Source organism: Nuphar pumila, chromosome 2 (genome assembly GCF_984573655.1).
Source record: "Nuphar pumila chromosome 2, dmNupPumi1.hap1.1, whole genome shotgun sequence".
Lineage (NCBI taxonomy): Eukaryota > Viridiplantae > Streptophyta > Magnoliopsida > Nymphaeales > Nymphaeaceae > Nuphar > Nuphar pumila.
The window spans coordinates 124,607,431-124,634,800 of record NC_143250.1 but is presented as its reverse complement, the minus strand read 5'-3'; the positions used below and the strand labels follow the sequence as shown (position 1 = coordinate 124,634,800).

General features: G+C 36.4%; 1 protein-coding gene across 1 annotated transcript; it reads right to left on the bottom strand.

Moving 5' to 3' along the window:
* Window positions 1–4,491: 4,491 nt before the first annotated feature.
* LOC149847005 (microtubule-associated protein 70-1-like) lies at window positions 4,492–26,758 on the bottom strand. The gene is made up of 11 exons (XM_089996736.1): window positions 25,845–26,758; window positions 25,609–25,694; window positions 25,042–25,107; window positions 23,987–24,157; window positions 23,710–23,880; window positions 23,430–23,585; window positions 23,180–23,326; window positions 22,941–23,012; window positions 22,321–22,866; window positions 22,033–22,220; window positions 4,492–4,894 (listed from the first exon to the last, which is right to left on the bottom strand). Exons 1-11 carry the CDS (start codon window positions 26,071–26,073, stop codon window positions 4,876–4,878), a joined length of 1,851 nt encoding a protein of 616 aa, XP_089852862.1. The 5' UTR covers window positions 26,074–26,758; the 3' UTR covers window positions 4,492–4,875.
* Window positions 26,759–27,370: the final 612 nt, after the last annotated feature.

The following is a 27,370-nucleotide window of genomic DNA, read 5'->3' as shown; positions in this document are numbered from 1 at the left end:
TTTAAACTGTGATTCATAGAATGATATATATTTGTGATGATGATGCATGTTGATTTTTATTCATTAAAATTATGTGATACTGCATAAATAATTGTTAAATAGCACGTTTACGTGATTCACTGTTTATGAGTGCATGTAGTGCTATGTGATACTGTATTTATGAAATGCATGCAAGGTGACAGAAATTCCACAGGGTTGTATAAGCATATGGGTGCTCAATAAAATGTTGAATTAGGGTTCTTGAATGAGAACCATATGATGACAATATACTAACCTAAATGGTAGTTGCATTTACCTATGGCCTAATTAATAAGATAACCCTAAGCAGGATTCTGGGTAAGCCTTTTACCAAGGTGTACTTAACTGAAATGGTCCTTGGTCTACCTTAAAGAGGGTAAGCAATATGAAACTCTTTGGGCCCTTTTCTTTTTATACTTTGAGGGAAAATGCCTTGGTGGCCTCCGGTCAAGAGAATTTAGGAAGTTAGGACTGTCAAATTTTGTCCTAAATGGGCATGTCTCTGAATCTTTTGCAGAAGTGAGTGATCAATCATTGTTATGGCTGGAATCCATGCCCCAAAAAGTGTCTCTTGGCGTAACACCACTCTTGAGAAACCATTTAGTCAGTTACTCGAGAAATTAAAATACATAGCATAATAAACACCTAAGTAGTCTAGTCTGTTTCGTAGAAGGTCTACGCATACCCGATAAGCTTTTTGGTAATCAAGTAAAATTTAAAAATAACTGCTCACTTTATTGTATTATTTGTTCATATGAATATGTGGATGCATGCATGTAATTAAATGTCCTAAAATCTGAAATATATTGTTTTTATATATGTTTGAAATGAGATATTATGATTGTACATATCTTGAAAATATGAATTCTTGAACTTTACTGTTTAGTAATTCAATTGCATATTTAATGTTGAATTTTGTATAATGTGATTGATACATGTTATGCAAGCTTAGTGTATTGTATATTTGCATTATCTATGTGAATCTTATTGACTCTTTAAAGTCTCATGTTTTCAAAATACAATATTTTTCAAGTAACATATGATTTGATGGAGCAGATGCAGGTTGTTGAGAGGGTGTTGTGTGAGACTAATAATTTTGAGATCTCGAGGGCTATCTGTCAAAATTTCATTAAATATTATTTTGATTATTTTAATTATTAACATTTTGACAAATGCATGAATGGTTTGATAATTAGTTAGACTGTTCAATATTTTATTAATTTTGGTTATGAATGGTTAGATGTATGTGCTTTAGAATGTAATGTGTACGAAAGGTTTAACCAAAAATTCTTAATGTTTGACTGATTTTAAATCAATATTTTTTATTGCATTTTCTTAAAATAAATGAGTTTTTGTCATTTGGATGTTTTTTTCTCAAACTTTGTTTTGAGCTATTAAACTATAGTGCATGCGCAAGAGATTAATTCGGTTAAAAGGATGCCAATGATTAATTATTTAAATTAATGGTTTTTTATGTAATGTGTTCAATCGGTTTGATAATGGTGGTTCCGCACTGGATATTATACTAGGAAGCTAAGATACTTTCAGGCTTGTGCTTAAGCGGGCCGTCTAGTGCTTAGTATGATTGGAACGTATCCATTGGTGAAATCGTTGCATGATTACATATTGAAAAAAAATTTACCTATATTTTTTAGTTAAATTCTTTCAGATCGTTAAACATTTACGTGTACCGAGCCTAAACCTTTATTTTTTAAAACGAGTTTGAGCCAAGCTTCAATGGGTCGAGCCCGAGCTAGCTTGGCTCGTTGTGCATCCCAAGAGATATCCCCTCATCATACACTACAAGACAAACTATTGACTCTAACATAATATTATATGGACAAGAATACCCCTAATAAGAATGTAATATAGAAGTAAATATATAAAAAAAGGGCAGAACACATGCAGTAATACAATATTATACATAACTCTTAACATGACCTTGCTGGGCAGAACCATCCCACCCATGCCCAAAAATGGTATGAATGATTTCTTTAAATCATTACATTTCGACCAGATGATGCTAGAAAATAGTCGTCCATTGAAATTTTAAAAAACTGCTGGAATCCAGCCATTTTTCAGCCAGTAACCAGCCGAAAGATGGTCAAATCAGTGCTGCCTTGCAATAGCAGTGCTAATTTGACCATCTTCTAGCCTTTTACCAGACAGAAATGATCGGATTCTTGAAGATGTTATTGGAGGGCTATGGAGAGAGGAGGGGTGCTGGGTTGGAGAACCAACCCCCCACCCTCGACTAGGGATGCACATGAGCTTTCGAGCCGAGCCTGGGTTGTTCGAACTCTGCATTGTGCAAAATATATATGTTCAAGCTTGGCCCGAGCTTAAATGGCTTTGTCCGGACTCAGCTCGGTTCCGAACTCGAGCTGAGCTTCAAGGCATTCCAAAAAAAAACAATTTTTAAAATTATTTTTTAAGGTGGGTTTCAAACCCAAACCTCTCTCAAGTTTTCCAAGTGACCCACCACTAAGCCAAAGCATATATTTCAGTCATTGACACCAAAAATAATATATGCATACTAAAAGTACTCTATATTAATAAAGTCTTTTGATAAAAATCCAATAGTTTACCCATTACACTAACAATAACTTGTTGAATAGAATTGCAAATATATTATATATATATTTGTATTTGAACCTTATCGAGCCTATCGAGCTTGGTAGACAGATCAAGCTCGGCTCGTTTGCTTGTCCGAGCATTAGAACCATGTTCAAGCTCGGCTTATTTAAAGCATGGATCAGCTTTGAGCCGAACTTAACTGAGCCAAGTTCGTGCTAGCTCGGTTCGTTGTGCATCCCTACCTCTGATGAAACTGAGGTAAGTGAAAAAACTGGGGTGGGGTAGGTTTTCACAAACCTGATTCTGAACCAAAACCGGGTTTGTGAAAACCAAGTTATAAACCTAGTTCTCAGTGGCATCCAAACGGTACCTAAAGTAGACATGGCATATGGTCTTATAAAGGGCATGTCAAAGGTTCATATTTAGGGAAAACCCTCATTTGGGGTTTGCCTGGTATAGACAAGAAAGTGAAGTGGCAAAGCTTAATGGGAGGAGTGCAAAGTTGTGGAATTGATTTGAGAGACAAGATTTTTGAAAAATGATTGTACTGCATGCCAAAAGTGATGCATTTTATGAAATGCCCTATAATTTTTAAAAATTCGTATGATGTCCAAAATCGTAAATTTTTTGTTGTAAAGGACCTTTTTATCTTTCGTACAAGCGAATTTCTTTTATATATTTTAACTTTTCAAATATCCAAATATGTGAATTTTCTCTCAAATATGTGAATTTTCTCTAATACATTTGTGAATGTCCTCTTATTCGTGCCCTTGTGTGATTTTATTAAAAGAAGGCTCACAAATTTTAGGGACATTCGCAACCATGAGTATTATATTTGCAAATGTGAGGACATGCCCAGCAAAGGGCCTCCACCCTGGTATTTGTAAAAGTGTGTTAAAAGGTAAAAACAACCTTTTAGTGACGCTTCAAAAACACAAATGGCCTTATATTTGTAAATGTACCATTAAAAAACTTTATAAGAAAATTCTCAAATACAGTATGACATTTGCATATTTGGGAGGGAAATCATGTATTTGGGAGGAAATTTACATATTTGGGAGAAAAATGGCATACTTTAAAAAAAAATCACATATTTGAGAAGAAATTCACATATTAGCATATTTGGAAGAAAATTTACTTATTTAAAAAAAAATCGCATATTTGAAAAGAATTTTCCATAATTGGATATTTGGGAGGAAGTTTGCATGTCTGAAAAAAATTCGCTTGTGCAAAGGGTAAAAAGATCTTTTATAATAAAAAATTTGCGAATTTGAACCTCTCACCAAGAAAAGAAGGAAATGAAGTTAAAGCTTAGAATACGGGAAGACAGATCTCCAGCTTTGGGGCCAACTAGGAAGGGCGTATGGGAGGCATATCAGGCCCTCTGAACAGGTGTTGTGTTGGAGACAGTGTCGAGAGCAAAAATTAGTTAACTGCATTTGTAGCTGCCATAAAGAAAGGCATTATTCTACCTACCTAATAGATGCCATATTGGCAAACGTAATGAAGAATGCACGATCCATTATTTTTTGCTGCAGATTTACTGCATCGGTATGGCAGGATATAATGCAGGCGTTTGAGGGAATATGTCCTACCACCTAACTGGTCGCAGAAATATGTTTATAGTTCTCTACCAAGCATAAATGGCCTCAGTTAACAAATATCAGCAACGTTTACAATCCATTATAATTTTGTCGCAAGATTTTCAAAAGCCAATATAACCACAAAATAAGATCGCACCCTTTATAAATTTCTTGTTTTTATTTTTTAATGTTATCTTATATTTTTTAAAATTTCTAACGCTTTATCTTTGATGGTATTTTCACAAGATTTTATCAAAAAAGAAACTTATCACGAACTGTCCTTTTCTAGTATGCTCGACAACGCAAAGGGAAGTAGGCCACAAAGCACCAAATCAGTAGATCTGGTCATACATACCCCATGAAAATCACAGATCTGATTACAAGAATATTCACAACCTCAATGCACAGAACGCGACTTACAACAAAAAAAACCTATACAACCAATCACTGTCCTTAGAACCTTCCAAAGGTCACGCAACATTTTAACACCATTTTCCACTGCCTGAAAGTAATCATCAAGTCAGAAGCAGAGCAACTTTTTCCTCCAGTTCCAACTTCTGCCATCACAGGAGCGCTTGGATCGCTCGAAACGGCTTTTGCAATCTTAATCAATTGCGAAAGGGAAATCTATGCAGATATACCTCCAGTAAAAATACATCTGATAGCATCACCCCAACTGGATTCCCTCAGCTCCCTGCTACAAGTTTCTTAAATGCCTGTGCATTAAGAAAACAGTCCTTGTTAATTCAACATAAACAAGGATTTCCAATACCAGATACTAAAATCCAACAGTCAGAAAAAAGAAAGAAAAAAAGAGAAAATTGATAGATTACAAACTGGATCAGAGGGTAGAATCTTCCAGTCGGTGCACAACATTTAGGCAGAATATTGAGAAAACAAAATGAACATAGCACTGAATGTCTTTAACAAAAACTCCAGGAAATCGCCAAAATGTATCCCCTGAAACTTTGGGAAAAGCAAATATATATAGGCTGTCAATAAGTCAGAAGGTGAACCAGATACACCAGTCTATGGATCGGTATAAAATTATAAGAGTTCTAGCCTTGTTTTGGACTAGCAATTCATACTAGTTGGCCAGGCTCCTTGGGCAAAAGTGACAAGGATAGAGTTTTATTTGACCCTTGGTCAGGTCATGATACTTCCACCCACTAGGCCTAGTGCTACCATAATGATCAAGATCAAGTTTTTCATAATGTTCAAAAATCATACCCTCGAATGTATGTTTTGCTATACCCATGTAGCGCAATCTGAGGATAAAAACACTAGACAAAGGCATTCATGGAGAAGTACGTTAATTGAAACCAGTGATAGATATCCTTCTGAGGATTTTCTTGGCAAGTATGCAGTAGCCCCAGCTTCCCTGACTACCTCCAGACTCTGACAAAGTCCAAACATGACTCATGGGTGCAATAGTCCGCTTCCTATTTAAAGGATATCTATCTTTTTTCCTTATTCGTTGAAGATGTCCAACTGTTGGTTTGTGAATAAATTCTTTGTTGACATGGCTATAAGTAAAATCTATACATTTCTTTCTACAACCAACAAGTAGCTCTGCTTCTTCATCGGATAAGTTCATTTTCTCAACACAGCCACGTATTTTTGTTAGATATTTAGTAGTCTGAAAGAAACCTATTGGGACTGCAAGTACATGATGACATTAAAGAGTATGCACATATGCAACCACACGAACAAAAACTATAGTCCGGTCCACATTCAATGTGCAAAATATTTGTTAACGACAGAAATAAAAGCACAAACAGCAGAGTTCATGCTAATAACCAGCAACTTCCATGTACAAAATAATGGACAGGTCAATTTAAGAAATCATTTGTGAAGTCCATACAGCAAAACAAGAGGCATCCAGCAAGATGGATTATTGAAACACAACACTGGCATGTCTATTTTTAATTGATGTACAAATAGTTTGGTCACCATCTGTGATCTGGCTAATGTAATTTGTGGAAATCAAAGTCCTTTTTAGTTCCAGCAGAAGAGGAAGAACTTTGTAAGAAGGATCCCAGCACATCACTGTAATTTTCAAAATCAACTGGATGGTATTTCTCTCTTCTGGCTCTATGAACTAAAACTTAATGTCTTAGGACAGCAGACTATTGATGTGGTTCCACTAACAATGCCTTTTCTATTGGACATCATTGAAGCAATTAAGGAAATGTGGTCTAAGATGGTTTGACGTGTGTGGAAACCTAATACAGAATCAATAAGAAAGATTAACACAAAGGAAGTAGAAGAAAATAAGAAAAGAAAAAGACCATTTAAAGGTTAAAACAAGGCCACAAGTGATGATCTAAGTGATGGAGGTTGTAGCTCTAAATAGAATGGAAATGGAAAAACAGGACTTATCCAACTGACCCCATGCAGTTATACAAGGCTTGATGATCATGAGGATGACGATGATAGCCCAAAAACTCAAGGTGGCCAATGGGCAAGTCCGGCCCTCCCGGCTCATTTTTGACTGGGCCAGTCAGCACATCAGCATGATGCAGCTTGGTCAATCGAACTCGTTCATTTGTCAGGATGAGCCACAGTCCAGTTTCCGTTGGATTCCACACTCAGCCATTTCCCATGGGCAACCTGTTAAGATGGATGTATTCTTATATATATATATATATATATATATATATATATATATATATATATATATATATATATATATATATACTATGTCACATGGGTGCGGGTGCGGGTACGGGTACAGGTGCAACACGGGTGCGGAGCAATTTCAAAAATTTTGGACACGGGGACACGGCTATACATATGTATATATATTTTAAAATATATATATATATAACAATAATAAGACTCGGTCAAATTTGTGCCCATTAGGGGACACGGCTATATATATAACAATAATAAGACTCAACTCTCTCTCTCTCTCTCTCTCTCTCTCTCTCTCTCTCTCTCTCTCTCTCTCTCTCTCTATATATATATATATATATATGTATATATATATATATGTATATATATACAAAGATCACTTTTTTTTTAGTTTTTATATGTCTTTTGCCCTAAAAATGGACAAAAATAGACTTTGTCAAAGTTGACCGAGTCCAAAATGTGGACGGACTTGGCCCCGGTGCGTTGAACGTGTCCGAAGCCGCACCCATGTCGGGGCATGTCGACGAGGGTGCGCCGACCTTATAGCCGAGTCCGCATGACTTAGTATATATATTATAGTCAACTTAAGTTGACTTTTTATAGCCGTTGGAGAGAACTTCTCCAACAGCTAGAAAGGGATTTCCCATTTTTTCTCTTCTCTACACTCTCTCTATAAATACGTGGATGTGTGCATGTGTAGGGGTTGAGAGAGTGATGGGGTAGTTTTTGTTAAATTGTATATATATAGGTGTATAATCTGTCACACAGACTCGGCTAGGGAGGCACCACACCCGAGTTGACACGCCCCGACATGGGTGCGGACACGGGTGTGGCTTCAGACACGGCCCAGACTCGGTCAACGTTGAGTCGAACTCAGTCAACGAGTCGAGGCCGAGTCCATCCTTGTTTTGGACTTGGTCAACGTTAACTGAGTCAAAAAATGTCCATTTTTAGGGCAAAAAACAAAAAAAAATGATCTTTTTATATATTTTTTTTAAATATATATATATATATAGCATGAGTCTCAAACATAAGCCCCAGAAGAAGAAAAATTCGGGGGGCGCTGCCCTCCTATGCCCCCCCCCCCCGAACCCCCGCCCGCTGACCGCGCAGCGAGACCCGCGTCGGGGGGAGCCCCCGGACCCCCCTTTCTGCAAGGGCAAAAGTATAATTTGAAAAGTTTGTAAAAACACTCATGCTGGTGCCAAACTTTAGAGGACAATATCCACATATATGCACACACTAGATATATTATTATTTATATATATATATATATATATTTTAAAAAATATCTATATATATAGCCGAGCCCCCGTGTCCAAAATTTTTAAAATTGGCCCCACCCGTGTCGCACCCTCACCCGCACCCATGTGACATAGTGTATAATACAGTTGTATATGCATATACATACATATTGTACTTGTAATAGGTAATACCCATTAGGGGTATTGTTATCACTTCACTTTGTGTGATAGGCTATGCCCACTAAGGGCACTTTAGTATTTTCACTTTGTTCATTTTTTATGTTTTGTTTTAGTCATTTTATTTCTAAATAAGGACATAATGGTTCTTAGCAATTAGAGATGTTGGGACATAAACAACAACCATAAATATAGTTGTTGGGGGTGGTTCCCAAGAGCTCCATATGACCTCTCTTCTCTATAAAAGGGGAGTAATCCCCTTCTTGTTGTATGCTTATTCTCACGCAATTATCCAATAACTTCTTATATTTTTTATGTGTTGTTCTTGCCCATAAGAGGCATTTGTGATTGAGTTTTGTATTTAGACCCACAAGTGGTCCTAGTTCATGTGTATTGTTCTTGCTCGTAAGAGACTTGTATTTGTGCATTGAGTATTTCATTACATGGTATCATAGCCTTGAGGCTCTATCAGTGAAAGAGTCTGGAACAGGACCTCAAAAAAGAAAGAGACTCATTTTGCTGCCTTGGGAAGTGTGCCATCAACATTCTCCATTTTCTTCCTCTCTCTTTTTCTCTCTACCTTTGTATCATCATCCTTTCTAGCTATTTCTTCTTACCTCTATGGCCAAGAAAGAAGTTGTAACCGTTGTTCCCATCAAATTTGATGTGACCAACTATAATGTATGGGTCACGACTATAAAAGAAATACTAGTGGAAAAGGAGCTATAGCATTTGGTTGATGGTTCCACTCTGGAACCTCAACCATCTCTTACCAAAATTATTGTTGAAGATGGTGAGCCTAAAGAAGAAATTCTTAAAGGCCCTGAAAAAGACAAGGCTCTTCTTGAATACAAAGGGCAAAAAGCATGGGAAGTAGGCCATGCCAAAGTTCTTTCTCTCATTATGGGAAGTATGAGTAACGAGCAATGTGAAAACATTCTAAAATTTTAGAGAACGGAATATAGGTTGGGTGTTTATCAAAAAAATTTACACCCAAAAAGATGGTGCTCACAATAGAGAAATTTGCAACAAGAACCATAATTGCAAACAAAATCACAAAAATGTAATTGAATATTATAGCTCCCTAAAAAACTATGGGACCAAATGACCAAGTTTGAACCCATTTGGGATACTTCCGATGACGTGCGTCGTTAAAAGGAGCAAATTTTGGAAGAACAATCTTTTCAATTTATGCAAGGCCTTAGACCCGAATTTGAGCAAGTACGGGTCAACATCAATGAATACAAGGGAGATTTTCAACCTCTACATAAGGTTTTGGCCGAAATATGTATGGAAGAAACAAGGTTGAACATTATAAAAAATATGTTTGAGCCAAAAGAAGCCAAGGAAAATGTGTTGGCAGTCTCAAGACCAAGAGCCAACACTTACACTTATAGGCCTCCTCATTTCAACAAATCCAACTACGGGAGGCCACATAGTGATAAAGAGAGAGAAAATATCATTTGCCACAATTATGGCAAACCGGGGCACATCAAGCCTTATTGTTCCGAATTCAAATGAAGAGATGAACAAAGAGCAACGAGTGCAGATTCATCACAAGAAGATCGTAATGGAACCAATGGAGACCTCAAATCTATTGGAATCATGATTGTGTCTCAACTAGTAGAGGCTCTACAACCACTTCTTAAAGGTTCATCATCTTCTACTACGGGTGTCGTTGTTTCCTCATCTTCTCTCCCAGGCAAAATATCTTGGCTCTTAGACTCTGGTACTTCTTTTCATATAACCTCTAATATTTTTTTTACTCTCTGAATTAAAAAATAATTCAAGTGGATCTAATGCTTTTACTGCGGATGGCTCTTCTCTTGAAATAAAAAGCATTAAAAATTTTAAAATAATTAAAAAATTTCTATTCCAAAAATTAGATTTATCCCAAAACATAATTTAAATTGTCTCTCTGTTTCTCAAATTGTTGACCATAATTGTAAGGCCTCTTTCTCATCCAATCAATGTGTAATATAGGATCTCTAGTTTGGGATACAGATTGAGGAAGGTCATAGGTAAGGGAATCTCTACTACATGGACCGGTTGATTCTACCAAAAACTCCTTTTGTCTCAATGTACAAAATTCAGATATTATTTTGTGGCATCAAAGAGTAGGACATCCTAGCATTTCCAAATTATCAAATGTACCTCATTTGAGAAAATTTTGTAATGAAAAAATTGATTGTACTAACTGCATTCTTGGCAAAAATGAAAGTCATTCATTTTCAAGAAAGAACTTTTTTTATTTCTAAACTACTTGAATTAATTCATTCGGATGTATGGGGTCCAACTGTTATATCTAAAGGTGGTCTTGTCTATTATGTGATATTCGTTGATGATTATTCGCGATTTACATGGATCTATTTTCTTAGGCACAAAAATAAAATTTTTGAGACATTCGAATCCTTTCATAACTTAGTTAAAAATTTATTTCAAACTAATAGTATTATTTTTCGCTTTGATTCAAGGGGACAGTTTATGTCAAATGATTTTATAAAATATTTAGAAACTAACGACATTCTTCACCAAAGATCTTGCCCTTATATCCCCAACAAAATGGTTTAGCCAAAAGGACGCATAGACACATTATAGAGACTACCAGGACCTTACTTATTTCTAAAAATGTTTTGGGCTGAAGCCGCACTTACCGTTGTTTACCTCATAAATCGAATTCCTTTGGTAAAACTTCAAAATATCACTTCTTTCGAAAAACTTTACAAACTTCTTCCTGATTGTGCTAGATTAAGAACTTTTGGTTGTTCATACTTTGTTCTTACAGACAAAAAATGATAAGTTATCCCCTAGAGCCATTCCTTGTGTTTTTCTTAGGTATGATGAGACCCAAAAAGAATTTAGATGTTATGACATAAAAAATGATAGACTATATATTTCCAAAAATGTTACATTTTTGGAAAAAGAATGTCCTTTTGATCAAAATGTTCCTAAGAAAATGAGAGACTATTCTTTCTTATTTGAGTTACTTCCTAATGAAGATTATATTAGTTATGGTCATCAAGATGAAGAACCTATAATTCATATTCCTGCTAATGAGGATTATAATTTAGATAGTAATAAACCTAATCTCCTTCATTATAGAAGAAGAGGTGTCGAGACTTAGCCTAGTTCATTAGACAAATATTCTAACCTCGAGTCACAAGATTCTAGTAACCTTATGAGAACCATTAGGGAATCCAAACCTCTAGATAGATTTGTTTCATATGATTCTTTTTATTCCCAATATAGAGCTTGTCGAACCAAAATCTTTTTTTATTATGAACTTATTTCCTACAAAAAGGCTAAAAATCATCCCCAATGGATAGATGCTATGACCCATGACCTTGAAGCCTTAGAAAAATCTCACACATGAAAAATAGAAGATTTACCATTAGGAAAAAAAATCCATAGGTTGTAGGTGGGTGTATAAAGTAAAAACTAAGAGTAATGGTTCCTTAGAAAGATATGTCTAGACTTGTTGCCAAGGGATATTCACAAGAATACGACATTGATGATGATGAAACGTTTGCACTTATAGCTACGATGACCACAATTAGATCCCTTATAACTATAGATGCCATTAAAATTTGGAATATCTACCAAATGGATGTTAAAAATGCATTCTTGAATGGTGAGTTAAACGAAAAAGTTTATATAAATCCGCCGCTAATATATGAGATTTCTGCTAGAAAGGTTCTTCATATTCATAAAGTCTTGTATGGTTTGAAACAAGCCCTCAAGGCTTGGTATGATCGTTTCAGTATTGTTATGCTTAATATTAGTTTTAAATCATGTTATATTGACACTGTTATGTTTGTTAAGCATTCTGTTGCAGGTGTTGTGATTCTTCTTCTTTACGTTGATGACAGGATCATTATTGGAGACAAACAGGAAATTATTCATATTAAAAATGTTTTAAAACAAAATGTTGAAATGACTGACCTAGGCTTTCTTAGATATTTTTTAGGGATTGAGGTAGCATACTCAGCTAGAGGATATTTTCTAACTCAATCCAAGTTTACTACGAAGATTATTGACAAGTTGGGCATTTCAGATGAGAAGAGGATAGATACTCCTGAAGTTATCAATGCCAAGATGAAAATCGAAGATGAGACACCCCTGGATCACCCCACTCCGTACCGCCAAATGATTGGGGCTCTTACCTACTTGATCATTACCTGACTTGACATCTTTCATGTTATTCATACAGCAAGCCAATTTCAGCACTCGCCTACTACTGTTCACATGAGTGTTATGTGTATTGTTAGGTATTTACAAAATTTTATTTTTAAAAGAATTATTTTGTCATCTTCCTCCTCCCTTGAATTAACTGCATATACTAACTCTGATTGAAAAGGAGATCCCAATGATAGAGGCTCAACCACTGGTTTTTGTATCTTTATAGGTGACTCGTTGGTGTCTTGAAAGTGCAAGAAGCAGCAAAAAGTTTCTTTGTCATCAACTAAAGCTGCATATCGCATCATGGCTATCACGATGTCCGAGATTGTATAGTTGAGACGATTATTAGAAGACATGGGACCGTTGATGAACTCACCCTCGCAGTTATGTTGTGATAACAAGAGCGCCATTTATATAGTTGACAACTACACATTTCATGAAAGGAATAAGAATATCGAGATGGGCTGCCACTATGTTCGTGAAGAATACCTTGAGAAGACTATCATCCTGCCATATGTAGCATCAGAATTTCAGTTATCTGACTTTTTCACAAAGGCGCTTCCTTCTCCTCGATTTGATTTCTTACTTGACAAACTTTTTGTAAGTTTGAGAGGAGTGTTAAATTGTACATGTATAGGTGTATAATACGGTTGTATATGCATATATATACATATAAATATGTATATATTTTTCTTGCACTTGTAATAGGTAATACCCATTAGGGGTATTGTTGTCACTTCACTTTATGTAATAGGTTGTGCCCATTAGGGGCACTTTAGTAATTTTAATTTGTTCTTTTTTATTTTTTGTTTTTGCCTTTTTATTTCTAGCTAAGGACATAATGGTCCTTAGCCATTAGAGTTGTTAGAACTTCCCCAACAACTATAAATATAGTTGTTGGGGTGATTCCCAAGGTCCCAACAGCTATATTTGGAAATTCCTAAGAGCTCCATATGACCTCTCTTCTCTATATAAAGGGGAGTAATCCTCTTGTTGTATACTTGTTCTCAAACAATTATCCAACAAATTCTTATATTTTTTATGTATTGGTTTTGCCCATAAGAGGCATTTGTGATTGAGTTTTGTATTTAGACCCATAAGTGGTCTTTGTTCATGTGTATTGTTCTTTCCCAAAAGAGGCTTGTACTTGTGCATTGGGTATTTCTTTACAGTTTTTGGGTTTTTGTGTGTTTTAGTGTTTGTAGTGAGGTTATTTGTAATTTTGTATTATTTGAATTTCATTCTTAATAAAATTATTCATTTTATAATTCTTGTATTTTATTGTTACTTATATCATGAGTGTGTATTCAAATTCATTGTATTTTCTGTTCTTGATATCCATTCTTGAGTGCATCGAGATTCATGTTGTTATCTCTTGCAATTGGTCCATAAGTGACCTTTTTTAGTTGTATCGCTAATATTGCTTCTAAAATGAAATTGATCTATGTGTATTTGACTTTTCTTAAGTCTTTATTGAGTGATTGAAATCATTTTTTATCTCCCGCTATGTAAAAATAACCTTTTATTTATACTCCCTTGTGAGTTATTACTTCATAGTTTTATTTATACTCCCTTGTGAGTTATTACTTCATGGTATTGATAATGTTAAAAATCCATGTATGTTATACATTAATGTCTTTTGTGATAGATATATGTAAGTATGATTTTCATGAATGATTAAAGTGATTAATGACTCGTGTTTGAAATTAATGATTTTTCAAAAAATTATTATTTTTGTTTTAAATGATTTTGAAAAATGATTAAATTGACTTATTAAATATTTTTTATATATTATATGTTTGCGCGCTTGGTCATCCTCTCTCTATAATATACAACTAATCTTTTGAAATCTTTTTATGATATGTGTATAGTTGGGATGTTTTGTTAGCTCTATTTATAGGTTTTCAAGAATTGATGATATTTAAGACCTTCTATGTAATGGATGATTAAGCACCCTTTAAAGCACTAAATGGTGAAATTTATGGAGACATTTTATGTAATGGGTTTCTTCTTTTGTAATTTTAAACTTACAGTGAGTCACTCTAAGTTTGAGAGGTTAACAGATAAGATGGATGTATATATAATATATACACGAATGTATATATAAATATGTATATATATATATAATATAACACATATCTTCATATATTTTATATATTATATATGTATGTATATATATACATATAATATATATATATATATTATAGTCAACTTAGGTTGACTAAGTCAATGCAAGTTGACTTTTTATAGTCGTTTAGAAAAGGATCTCCCCTTTTCTCTCTTCTCTACTCTCTTCGCTATAAATATGTGGGTGTGTACATGTGTAGGGGTTGAAAAAGTGAAGGGTAGTTTTTAGGTTTTGGTGTGTTTGAGTGTTTGTAGTGAGGTCGTTTGTAATTTTGCATTTCTTTTTGTATTACTTGAATTTCATTCTTAATGAAATTATTCATTTTATAATTTTTGTGTTTCATTATTACTTCTACGATGAGTGTGTATTCAAATACATTATATTTTTGGTTCTTGATATCCATTCTGGAGTGCATCGGGATTCATGTCATTCTCATGAGACAACCCCCAGGCTAGGCTAGCCCAGCCTGGGTCCATTATAGACCAGGCCATCCAGCCCATCAACAGGCCATAGGCTGGGCCAAAGCTCAGTCAAGGCCAAGTTGGGTCCCAAAAAGCTGGAACAGACTTAGGCCTGATCCACCCTGAGTGGCCTGAACCAATGCCGAGCCCTACCAAAAAATCTTTAGAAGGCGATTCAAAGTTAGAATATATATTTGTCATTTAATGTTCATAACTCCTTGTACAATTGTATTAAATTTCTTATATCATGGTCAGAATGCAGGGTGAGCTAACATAAATATGTTTTGCTATTGCTTCGTAAGTGTCTTTTAAATGAAAGGATTTTCTACTTTAGATTGGTGGATATCATATTACCACAAGTATAGACCATTAAAACTCTATCTATCTTTAAAATCTTTTTTTAATTGTTTGAAATAAAGGTATCATATAATAGCCGACTTAAGTTGTTAGGCTTAGAAGATTCTCATATTTGTAATATATGTAATAAAATATGCATTAATTGATGCAAAGATTTTTTTGTTATTTAAATATTTAATGTCCAAAATCAGCTTAATAAGCCATTGATTTTGAATACTTTGTACTTTTGTTGAATGTATATTTGCATTTTATTCTCTTAAACAAGTGATCTAGACAATTTCTAATAGGCTAATATAGCTATTGACTGTGATCTTTGCCTTCAAAAGTTTTCTTAATTTCAATTTCTTAGTATTTTATTCAGGTGATGCAACTTTTTTCAAATGATTTCACACATCCTGGTGCAGCAAGGGTGTGGATCATAGTTCAGGCTTTTTGGATCATTTACATCCATAATTTTCACTTTGGATATTTTTTTTGTTTCAAGTCTTTGTAACAGATATTGAATCTATTTAACCAATTTATATCTGAATTTGACAGTTTTATTAGATTAGGATGTTTCTTGATTTATGTTTACTAAAAATAGGTAGGTTAAGTCTATTGGATTCAGATTCATCTATTGTAAATATTGGAAAAATCTAAAGAGCAATTAGAGTTCAGATGGAATATTGAAATTAATTATGTTCCATATTTCTTTAATTTTTCAGTTATTTTCTTGCAATTTCTCTCAAATTCCTGTTTTCCTAGTTAATTCCCAGTTTTGGATAACTTTTCTCGTAAATCCGATATTGGGTTCACATCAATTGGCATCAGAGCACGATCTTAATCTTGATTCGATCGAGCGATGATTCTATCAGATTTCATATCTCCTAAGTATTCAATGTGGGGAGCACACCTTGACGGAGAGATGAGTTATTTCTGTTAAATTGTATTTATCATTCCTATATATATCTAGATATAGAGAGAGAGAGGCACACATATACATATAAGTATATATATATAGAGAGAGAGAGAGACATATACATATATATTAAATATATATGTCTGTATATATATTGTAATACCCACTAGGGGTAAAATAGTCATTTCACTTGTAACATGCATATTCATTTAGAATATGCTTTTATTTTCTTGTTCTTTTTTTTTCTTTTTTACTTTTTCTTTATTACATGATAAGAGGGTCTACCATAGAGACGTTGGACCCCTCCAACGGTCACAAATATGACAGTTGGAGGGGCTCCAACGACTCTATGGGGAGCCCCTCCTTGGGTCCCCTTTGTGTATAAATAAGGGGTTGTAATCTTTAAGCTTTTTGAAGCTTTTCTCTATAAAAGTTTCTATATTTTGTAGCTCTGATTCTCATTTTATGTTTATTGTGGCTTGTTGTATTCTTGTCCATTAGTGGCCTAGTACTTGTGTGCTTGTGCATTTCCTAGCCACTTTATGACATTATCTTTCCTCTTTTGTATTTCATAACATGGTATCAAAGTCTTGGTTGTGAAAGTACCATTGGCATATTCTTACTCATGTTTGAGTAATTTTTATGCATCACTCTTTTTATTGCTCTTGATCAAACTCCTCCAAGATGTCCGACAAAGACTCAAAGATCGATCGTTCATTCAAATTGAATGGAACAAATTATAAGATGTGGGTGGCCGCCATGAAAAACAATCTCAAAGGTAAAAGACTTTGGGGTTATGTATGTGAAACCATTTTGGAACCACAACTAAAGCTTACAAAGAATGAGGGAAATGAAGAAAAGACCATGCATGAAGAAGAAAAGGCCATAGCTAATCAAGAATACCAATCTAACATGAAAGATTGGGAAAGCGAGCATGCCAAGATATTGGCATAGTTTATGAACAATGTGGAGCTCAAAATATGGGTCAATCTTGCAAAATTCAAGAAAGCAAATGAAACTTGGTTTTTTATTAAATGTACGTACACTCAAAAAGATCTTGCTAGGTATTTCTTTTTGCAAGAAAAAATAAGCAAAGAGACATGAGCATTAAAGACTATTATAGTGCTCTATCCTCATTAAGAGATAGGGTTTTTTCAATTTATTCATGGGCTTCATCCTGAATTTGAACAATTAAGAAGGTCCCTTCTCCATAAGGCTTCTACCCCTCTTAGTGAAATTTTAGCCCGACTTATGCCAAGAAAAAACTCGCTTGGCTTTAAAAAAAATATTGATGAGGTCCATGCGGTATCAATACCAAGAAAGAATACGAGGACATATAAACCGCCTCATTCATTTTTGAAAAAATAACAATGGTGGTGAAAGAAAATTGTTTGTCACCATTGTAATGAACCGAGTCATCTTCAACCGGATTGCCCTAAGCTCAAGCGAATGTCCAAGCAATTCAAGCGAAGAATCAAAGAGAAATGAAGATATAAAAGACTCCATTACACAACTTACCGAAACATTCTAACAATTCATGAGAATCAATTCTTCCACACCTTCCACCTCTGGTGCCGCTATCTCATCAATTACAGGTATGACCTCTTGGATTCTTGATTCAGGTGCCTCTTTCCACATGTCTATGAATGCATCTCTTTTGTCAAAACCAAGTCTCAATACTTTAAAATCCTTTGTTTCTTGAACCGACAGAACATCATTAGATGTTGAAGGAATGGGAAACCTTGAAAAAGTTTATGATCAAAACAAAGAAATTTATGTTCCAAAAATTAGAATCATTCCAAAACTCAATTTAAATCTCTTTTCGCACTCAAATCGCCGATTTTGAATGTAGTATCTTTTTTTCACCAACTCATTGCTATGTGCAGGATATCTGATCCGAGAAGCGGATTGGGCAAGGCCATAAAAGAGGAGATCTATATTACATAGATTTTTTTCTGTTGCCATCTAAATCTTTTTGTAATCATGTTTAATATAAAGATATTGAGACTTGGCACAAAAGGCTTGGTCATTCTAGTATTTCCAAGTTGTATCTTTTTTCATTTTTGAAAAAAAATTGTAATGAAAAAATATTTACTTGCAATGATTGTATCCTTAGGAAAATGCATTCGCTTCCGTATTCACATAGTAATTTTGTTTCAGAAAGACCATTTGAACTAGTGCATTCCGATGTATAAGGATCGACACTCGTTATGTCTAAAGGAGGTTATTCCTATTATGTTGTCTTTATTGATGATTTTACTAGATACACATAGGTGTATTTTATTAAAAACAAATTCGATGTCTTCTCCAATTTTAAAGAATTTCACATTCTTATTCAAAATCAATTTCAAAACAACATAGTTATTTTTAAATCTAATTCTGGAGGAGAATACATGTCAAAAGAATTTCAAAACTATCTTAAACTAAACGGCATTGTACATCAAAGATCTTGTCCAAAACTTCTCAATAAAATGGTTTTGCCGAGAGGAAACATAGACATCTCATTGAAACAACAAGGATTCTTCTTGTTTCTAAAAATGTTCCAAAAAAATTTTGGGCCGAATCTATTCTTACCGCAACTTATCTCATAAATCGTATGCCTTCCGCTTCTTTAAAAAATGTTGTCAATTTTGAGAAATTGTTCAAAATATCTCCGGCTTTTAAAAGATTATGAGTTTTTTGTTGAAAATGCTTTGTTCTTTTTCAAGGACAAGATAAATTATCACCAAATGCTCTTGAATGTGCTTTTATTGGCTATGGTAAAAATAAAATAGGTTATAGGTGTTATGATGTACAAAACAATAAACTTTATGTCTCAAGAAACATAACCTTTCTTGAAGAACAAAATGGTTTTGAAATTCAAAAATCTAAAGAAATTGATTACTCTTTTCTATTTGACTTATTACCTAGAACTAAGCCTAAAAGTGATATATATATATATATATATATATATATATATATATATATTGTAATACCCATTAGGGGTAAAATAGTCATTTCACTTGTAACATGCATATTCATTTAGAATATGCTTTTTTTCTTCCTTTTTCTTTTTCTTTTTTACTTTTTCTTTATTACATGATAAGAGGGTCCACCATAGAGACGTTGGACCCCTCCAACGGTCACAAATATGACTGTTGGCGGAGCTCCAACGACTCTACAAGGAGTCCCTCCTTGGGTCCCCTTTGTGTATAAATAAGGAGTTTTGCCCCATGTAATCTTTAAGTTTCTTGAAGCTTTTCTCTATAAAAGTTCCTATATTTTTTAGCTCTTGTTCTCATTTTATGTTTGTTGCCATTTTGTGGCTTGTTGTATTCTTGCCCATTAGTGTCCTATTGCTTGTGTGTTTGTGCATTTCCTAGTCACTTTGTGACATTATCTTTTCTCTTTTGTATTTCATGACAATTTCTACTCGAAAATTTTCTCAGTTCAGTGATAATCTTGGTTGTTGTATGCTTGATCACTCAAAGCATTGAACCACCAACAACTATGACGACTCATCTTTCTCCTTGTTGGAATAGTCCCATCGACCAAATCCTAGAGTCATGGGAAGTGACTTATTTGGTGCAAGCTTATATTGTTGGACATGAAAGCAGGAGCATATCTTGTGCCTTTTAGATCGAAATTCTAGGTGTCCACAGCCAACCACGGTAGTTCCAACAGCCGCCTATCAGCCGAGGCCCCACCCCTTTGCCTTTGTTATACCAACGGCGACGAGCGTGTTTCAAACAGGGTTACCGAAAACGCTATAGGACTCAAGGAAGCGCATTTCGGAAGAGCGAAATGTGTTGCTTCCGAAATGCTTGGGAAAGCGACCCTTTTAAATGGGAAGTGCACTTCTCATCGCTTCCCAATATCAAATAGTGAGTTTCCCTTTTTTGAGGGGATTGAAGCCTTTAACAAATTTTTTTTTGGCCCAATATCGAGAAAACTCGATTCCTATTCCCTTCCCACTCGAATCTTAGGTCGCTTCCCTCTTCGCTTCTGATTCTCTTCCCTTCTCGCATCCGAAACGATTTCCAGTTCGCTTTTAAGTCACCCTGCGCTTCCCACCTCCTAAAATTTTAGAAGTGTTGCGTCTCGCTCCTATTTCCTCGACTGGCAACTCTTGGATTCAAATCCCCTAACACTATTCCCATAACTGCCACCACCATGTCCCTTCCCCTTTGTCTCACCCGACTATGGAAAGAAATGCCAATGGCCTAGACCAGCCCGGCAAACCACCGCTAGCCTGGTCAAGGCCCTGGCCTTCACCACCAGCTAGTTGGGGTCTATGTCACATGAATACGACATTTTAAAATGAAACAAACATCCCCCACCCCCCCAACACAAGCGGGGGGAGGGGGGGTTCTTTTCTTTTCAAAAAGGGATAAAATATTTTTTTTACCCAAATTTGACTCAGACCTAGACCAGAGTCCAGACCCCAGACTGATTAAGACCTTGGTCAGACTCAGGTCTGATTCAGATCTGGATCAGACAAAGGTCTGGGTCTAACCCAAGAATAATCTATACATATACATAAATACATACATACATACATATATATAAATTATGTCAGTCTTGACTTTGACCCAAGTTTGACTCCGACTTAGATCAAACCCAGGCCTGATTCCTATATAGGTTAGACTCAGGAGTCAGGTCTGAATCAGATCAGACCCAGGCCTGATTCAGACCTAGGTCAGATCCAAGCCTAATTCAAATCTGGTCTGGATCTGATCCAAGAATGATTCAGTTATAATACCTGGACCTAGACCAGACTCCAGATAAGTCTGATTCAGATCTGGATCAGACACAGGTCTGGGTCTGACCCAAGAATGATCTCTCTCTCTCTCTCTCTCTCTCTCTCTCTCTCTCTCTCTCTCTCTCTCTCTCTCTCTCTCTCTCTCTCTCTCTCTCTGTGTATATAGTTATGTCAGTCTTGACTTTGACCCAAGTTTGACTGGGAGCTAGATCAGACCCAGGTCTGATTCCTATATTAGGTTAGACTCAGATCTGGATCAAATCAGACCCAGGCCTGATTCAGACCTGGATCAGATCCAAGAATAATTCAAATCTGGTCTGGTCCTGATCCAAGAATGACTCAATTATAACACCTTGTTGCCGGGTATTAGAAGTGTATGCTAGATGTTGGAAAGAGAAAAAGAAAAGAAGAGAGAGAGAGAGTCTCATCATGGTGGACAAGAGGGAGCAACAGAGAAGGAAGAACGAAAGTAGGTGGTGATGAGAGAGTTACCGAGAGAAGCACGGCGCAAAGGAATCGAAGGAGCGAGAAGGAAGAGGACAACATCGAAGGCTCACCGAGGAGTAGTGCAGTATGGAGCAGCATCACATCAGGTCGTCCTTTTATTTTTTTTTCAAAAAAGCAGAGGTGCATTGCTCTCTCTCTCTCTCTCTCTCTCTCTCTCTCTCTCTCTCTCTCTCTCTCTCTCTCTCTGGTCTTCTCCTCCCCTCGTTCTTCTTATTTTCCCACTGGTTAGGGTGGAGACAGGAAAAATAGGGAAAAAATAGAGAGAGAGAGAGAGAGACAGTTGGGGTTCGGGTTGGGATTCAGTTGGACCCAACACGACCCAGGCCCAGCATGTACCCACACCTGGTACCGGTACACGGGTACGTGGGGACTTTTGTCATGACTCATGCCTATGTAACATAGTTCACAAGTGTTAAATGGAAAAGTTAACACAGATTGGTCGGAAAACTATTGGCAGTGCACTAACAAATATCCAAAGTGTTGTATCCCCTGATCACCATACTCATGAACAATGCCAAGAAATACCTTCCAGGGAGTAACTGAGAACTGCTCATAGGACCCCTGGAACTGCTCATTCTCCTTGCCCTTTGATCCTGCACTTTCTCAACTCGCATAGCCGCTACTTCCTTCTCCATGGCAGCAACTTCCCTTCTCATCTTCTTGGCCTCCACCTCCATTGCCTTTGTTAATGTGTCTACCTTCTTTGCTAGCATCTAGAGAACAGCAGCAACAAAAATTTGTAAGTATAATCCTTTTTGTTTTTTTTTCTCCCTGTTCATGCTTATAGGAAAAAAAAATAGAAACACTGTGCACCTCAATAGCATCATCCTTATCTTTAAGGCTTTGATCCTTCTCATGGCTAGCTTTTCTCAAAGCTATGACCTCTTTCTGAAGCATGTCATATAACAATCCAGAGACATAATCATTTGTCTCAACTTTTGGAAATTCACTGGATTTCCCATCAGGGTTATCCTTCCAAGAATTATATGCCTCACTATCTCTATTATTCTCTGAATCTTTGTCAAGAGAACAGTTAGCTCCAGTTCCATTTGAAAGGACCTTGTTCCGATCTAATGACCTACTACCACCATCAAATGACTTGGATGTTCCATTTGCATGTTTCAAAATAGTACTGGTGCTGCTTGAAATGGAAGACCTTGATTGCAAGGAATAAGAAGGCAGTCTCTTAGATAGAACACCATTAGGTGTCAATTTAGAGTTATTATCAGCTCCACCAAGGGACTGACGTTGTGAAGGGCCATTGCTCACACTTCTTCCCTCTGAAGAAGTGCACTTGGCACCACTTCCAGATGACTTCAAGCTCTCCTCCAGAACTTTTAATCTTATTTGATATTTTTCCTGTACACACAAAAGAAACACAAATTTTAGTGAGTGGCCAAGAGAGAGAGAGAGAGAGAGAGAAAGAGAGTCACCTTCAACTGTGCTTCAGATTTTGCAGCACGCTCTACTACAGCAAGTTTATCTCGGAGCTGTTGCATCTCACCCTATACATACACAGATTCCATAAAATGCTGAAACCTAGTCCATGAAAATATATAATGCAATAACAACCTCTTTGCATGCTTTAACCAGAAGAAAAAGCCAACATCAGGCAATTCAAGCAAGAATAGGCATCAGAAAACAGATGAACAGGAACTTAAAAGTGTGAAACCTGCAAAAATCTTCTTTCCTCAAGCCACTGCTTAACTGGCATGACCTTGTCATTAGCATCCTTCCATTCATTTGCCACCACAACAGCAACCCTATTTGCTGTGACCTTTGCACGGGCCAGTTCTCTATCAAGGGTCTTTCTTTCCTCCTAAGAAACACAAAGCTGCTTATGAAATTACACACAGCACATATATACACACATACATAAAATCTCTATCATACCCTAGGAGTTATTACAGGGGCATACATACATTCATCTCTTGAACTTTCCTCTGGTAATCTCTCACAGCATTTGCTACTGCACCACCAGCAAGAACTGCCTCTTCTAACTCACGCACGGTTTGGCTAAGTTTCTCAACCTCTGCAACCTTTTGACGATGCATTTTATCCAAAATCTTGTTTTCTTCCTGACACATGACATGACATGAAGGATGAAGATGAAACAGAAACAATTTGTAGGTAGAATGTGAGACATTTGTCAGGCATCATAATTAAAATGTTAGGAGACATCAAAGAGTGATAACGAGTTACCTGGCAGATTTCTATCTGTTTCATTAATTCTTGGTTCTTGTTCTGCAGATCATCCACCAAAGAAGCCTTTGCTAACGCAATCTGAACAGTTCTTTCTGCTTCAAGCAAGGCTGCCTCTTTTGATTTAGTAAGTCGATCTAGTGCCTTGTTGTCATCTTGCAGTTTTGCAATCTAAAACAGAAAAGCAGCAAAAGGTGGACATAACATGTTAATCACCCAGGCAATGCCACATCAAGATATATGTACTAATGTTAATATTTTGAAACTGCCATAGCACCTCCTGGCGAGCAAGCTTCAGTTCTGCCTCCAATGGAGCAAGAATGGCTTCAATTGGGGGCATATCATCATCCTTCTGAGCTGCATGAACCCTTCGGAGGGTAGCCTCTGCTGCGAATTGTGCAGCCATTGATGCCTTTTTTTCATCATTTATCTTCTTAATTTCAAGATTCTGCACACAAATCCATTAAGATTTACTTTCCATAGTATTGAAACATAAAACCAAGAACAATAATCAAATAAACATATAATAACTACAGCTATATAAAAACCATAATAATAAGCATAACAATCATTAGCCAAGATAGGGATAGGCCCCTGCAGGTTCAAAAACCAAGACCCCTCGGTCAAAGATAATAATGACATTGAGAATAATATCAATAATAAAAATAAGAAATATAAGAAGGGCAAACATCATATTAGTGATGCACATAATTGCATCTTTTCCAAGAAAGAAAGGAAAAAAGAAACATGATAAGCATTTGGGTGTCGGTACAATAATCTTACTGTGCAACAAATATCGGCACATCTTGAAAAGATCATGATTTTATTGTGATATTTTCAAAAGCTGATATAATGCCGAGAGAACACAATACTGTCAAAGTATTAACTAACTTAAAAATTTTGCATTTTTATCACAAAATTAATGCAATAAAAATATTGTTTTAATATTTGTACATTATATATTTTACAAATGAATATATTTATTTTTTAAATTTTAAATTTTCATATATGCCAATACTTTCTTGAGATTTTTCAAAGAAAAACCAGAATCTTTAAGTATTTTGTGAGATTTTCCCAAGAATAGGATGTGTGGTATTGGACAAAATCTCAATCAGAAGATTTGGGGTCTGATTGTTTCCTCCTTTTCAGTTTCTGATAACCATGCCAAGAGAGTAGCCCCGGTAGGGATTGAACATGAAATCCCTCAATTGAGATGGGGCCAACACCACTGATCCAGACATTGCATTTGGCCTGATTCAATATTTACCCACTGAAAAGCTATAGAAGCTCAAACAAATGAACGCAGGAAATATACAGAAGTTCACGAAGTACCTTGCTTTCCAAAAGAGATTCTGTCACCTTGAGTTTCTCTTCTAACTTTTCCAATTCCTCCTTAAGCTAAAAAAAATCCCGAAAAGAAGAAAAAATTAAAAAATTCAATTAAATCAAATATATCTCAAAATCATCACAAATGGAGACCATAAAAAAATCAAATTTTCAAATATAAAAACTGAACTAATTGCCAGTAACTCCACAAAATTCAACGAATAACAGTACATTCATGAGAAAAAGTTAACCCTGGATGAATGATCCACAAAAAGGAAGATCCGAACACAATCTCTAAATTGCTAGTGTGCAGAAATAATAAATTAGCAATATAGCAGATGAAAGCCCAAAAACTCAACGTAATAATTCGGCCTCGATCAGGGTCCATTATAAAAACACTAAAATTAGCAAAAAGAAGTAAAAATTCGCTCTATATTAATGATCCTTAGAAAACACTATGATTAATAAAAATGAAGTAAAAGATCATCATCATAATTCCTTCTACATCAATGATCCATTAAAAGAACCCTTTCAAATCAGCCAAAAATATATATATATATGAAATGAAATTACCTCCTCAACCGCTTTCTCCCTTTGACGTTCGGACAGTCTCAGCGCTTTAATCTCCGCCTGAGCCTCACCTAACTCGCGATCCTTATCTGCAAGAAAACTCCAATTTTCTCGCATGAAAAAAGGAGATCGAAAACGCATTTCCCATTCCACAACGAAATCGAAGAAATCCTCAGAAGGTGGCACAAAAAAACCTATTTTTGCGTGAGAATTCAGATCGAGAGAGCGAAAGGACTCACCTCTGACTTCGTTCTCGAGCCGATTGAGTTCCACCTTGACTGGATCCGAACCGTGCAAGAGGTTGATGAACTCGTCGGTCTCCAGGCTTGGCCGGATCATGCTCTTTTTCTTCACCTTGAACGAGCCGGAAACCGTCAATCCTGGGGCTGCCGCAGCCTCCGAGCCATTGCCACTATAGCTAAGCTCCGCGGCCGAGACCTCCCCGCCCTCGCCGTAAGCATCGCCCATCCTAATTCCGGCTGTTTTTCCTCTCTCGCATCCAAACCCTAGCCTCCTGACCCCAGACGCCCCGGCCGAACTGGAAACCCACCTCCCGCGACCCTCAAAACCCCTCGATTCAGCAATGCCGACACCCAAATCGATCGAGAGCGCTATTGCAAGGGGTTCAAAGGTGGAACTAGGGTTCGAACCGAGACCCTCTCTCTCTCTCTCTGCTGTTTTCTTCTGCAAGGAGTGAGAGAATGTGTGAAACGAGGAAGAGAGGGAGGGAAGGTTCGTTTTTATCAGACGGTGATTTTTTAATCCCTAAAAAGAAGGGGTTTTCTCTTTTTCATCCCTTTCCCAGTTTGAACGGCAGGGAGACCGATTCATCAGTAGAACGACTCGTTCGTGTTGGATGAGAGTCGGTTCGAGGCATGAATGTTCATAAGCTGACCATGGGCGGGACCCGAAACCCAAACTCAGTCTGATACGTATAGTCATGGACTCGTCTTGATCCGACCCGGACCCAATCTTTTCTTAGCACTACAGTGTGAAAACGGGGGCCTTTACTAGAGCGCGTGAGACTCGGAAATGACGCTAAACCGATTCAATTTCACCATATCCGATCTGACTCGGAAACCCGGTTTGCTTGCTTCTCCCGTCTTCTCTCCTCTTTCCTCTCGCTGAACAACTGTCGCCGTGACACTTCCCGGTCGTCGGCTTTTTTTATACTACGCAGTGAACGGGTGAAGATAAACTACGAAAATACCCCTGACTTGCATAAAACAGGTCAAGTGGAGTCGTACTTGGAAAATTAGATGTTGGCTGATCAGCCCTCTGCCTTTTGAGTTAAAGACATGAGCAAGGTTTTTTCGCTCGGTTCTTCGGTGAAACTCCAACCTACATATGTCGGAAGCAGATCAGGTCATGCTGAAAATGAGCGTTTTTGCTCATGCGGACATCGTGGCCGTCTGTTTGCATTTTGGATGAATGCCACGTGGTTTTGTTGACTTTTGAGCTTTTTAAAATGCAAATCGGATGGCCACGATGTCAGCATGAGCAAAAACACTCATTCTCAGCATGACCTGATCTGCTTCCATTTTTATAAAACTAGAGTGTTTTTCAATATATATTAAAATAATATGGGCCAAGTTTAAGATTCCGTTTTCTCAATTCAGTTAACCCGAATCGAAACCGTTGCTATTTAAGCGGTTTGGGTGCACCCTGATGGATTGAATACCGGATCGAGTTTGGGTGACATGTGGAAGCAGATCAGGTCATGCTGAAAATGAGCGTTTTTGCTCGTGGCCATGCGATTTGCATT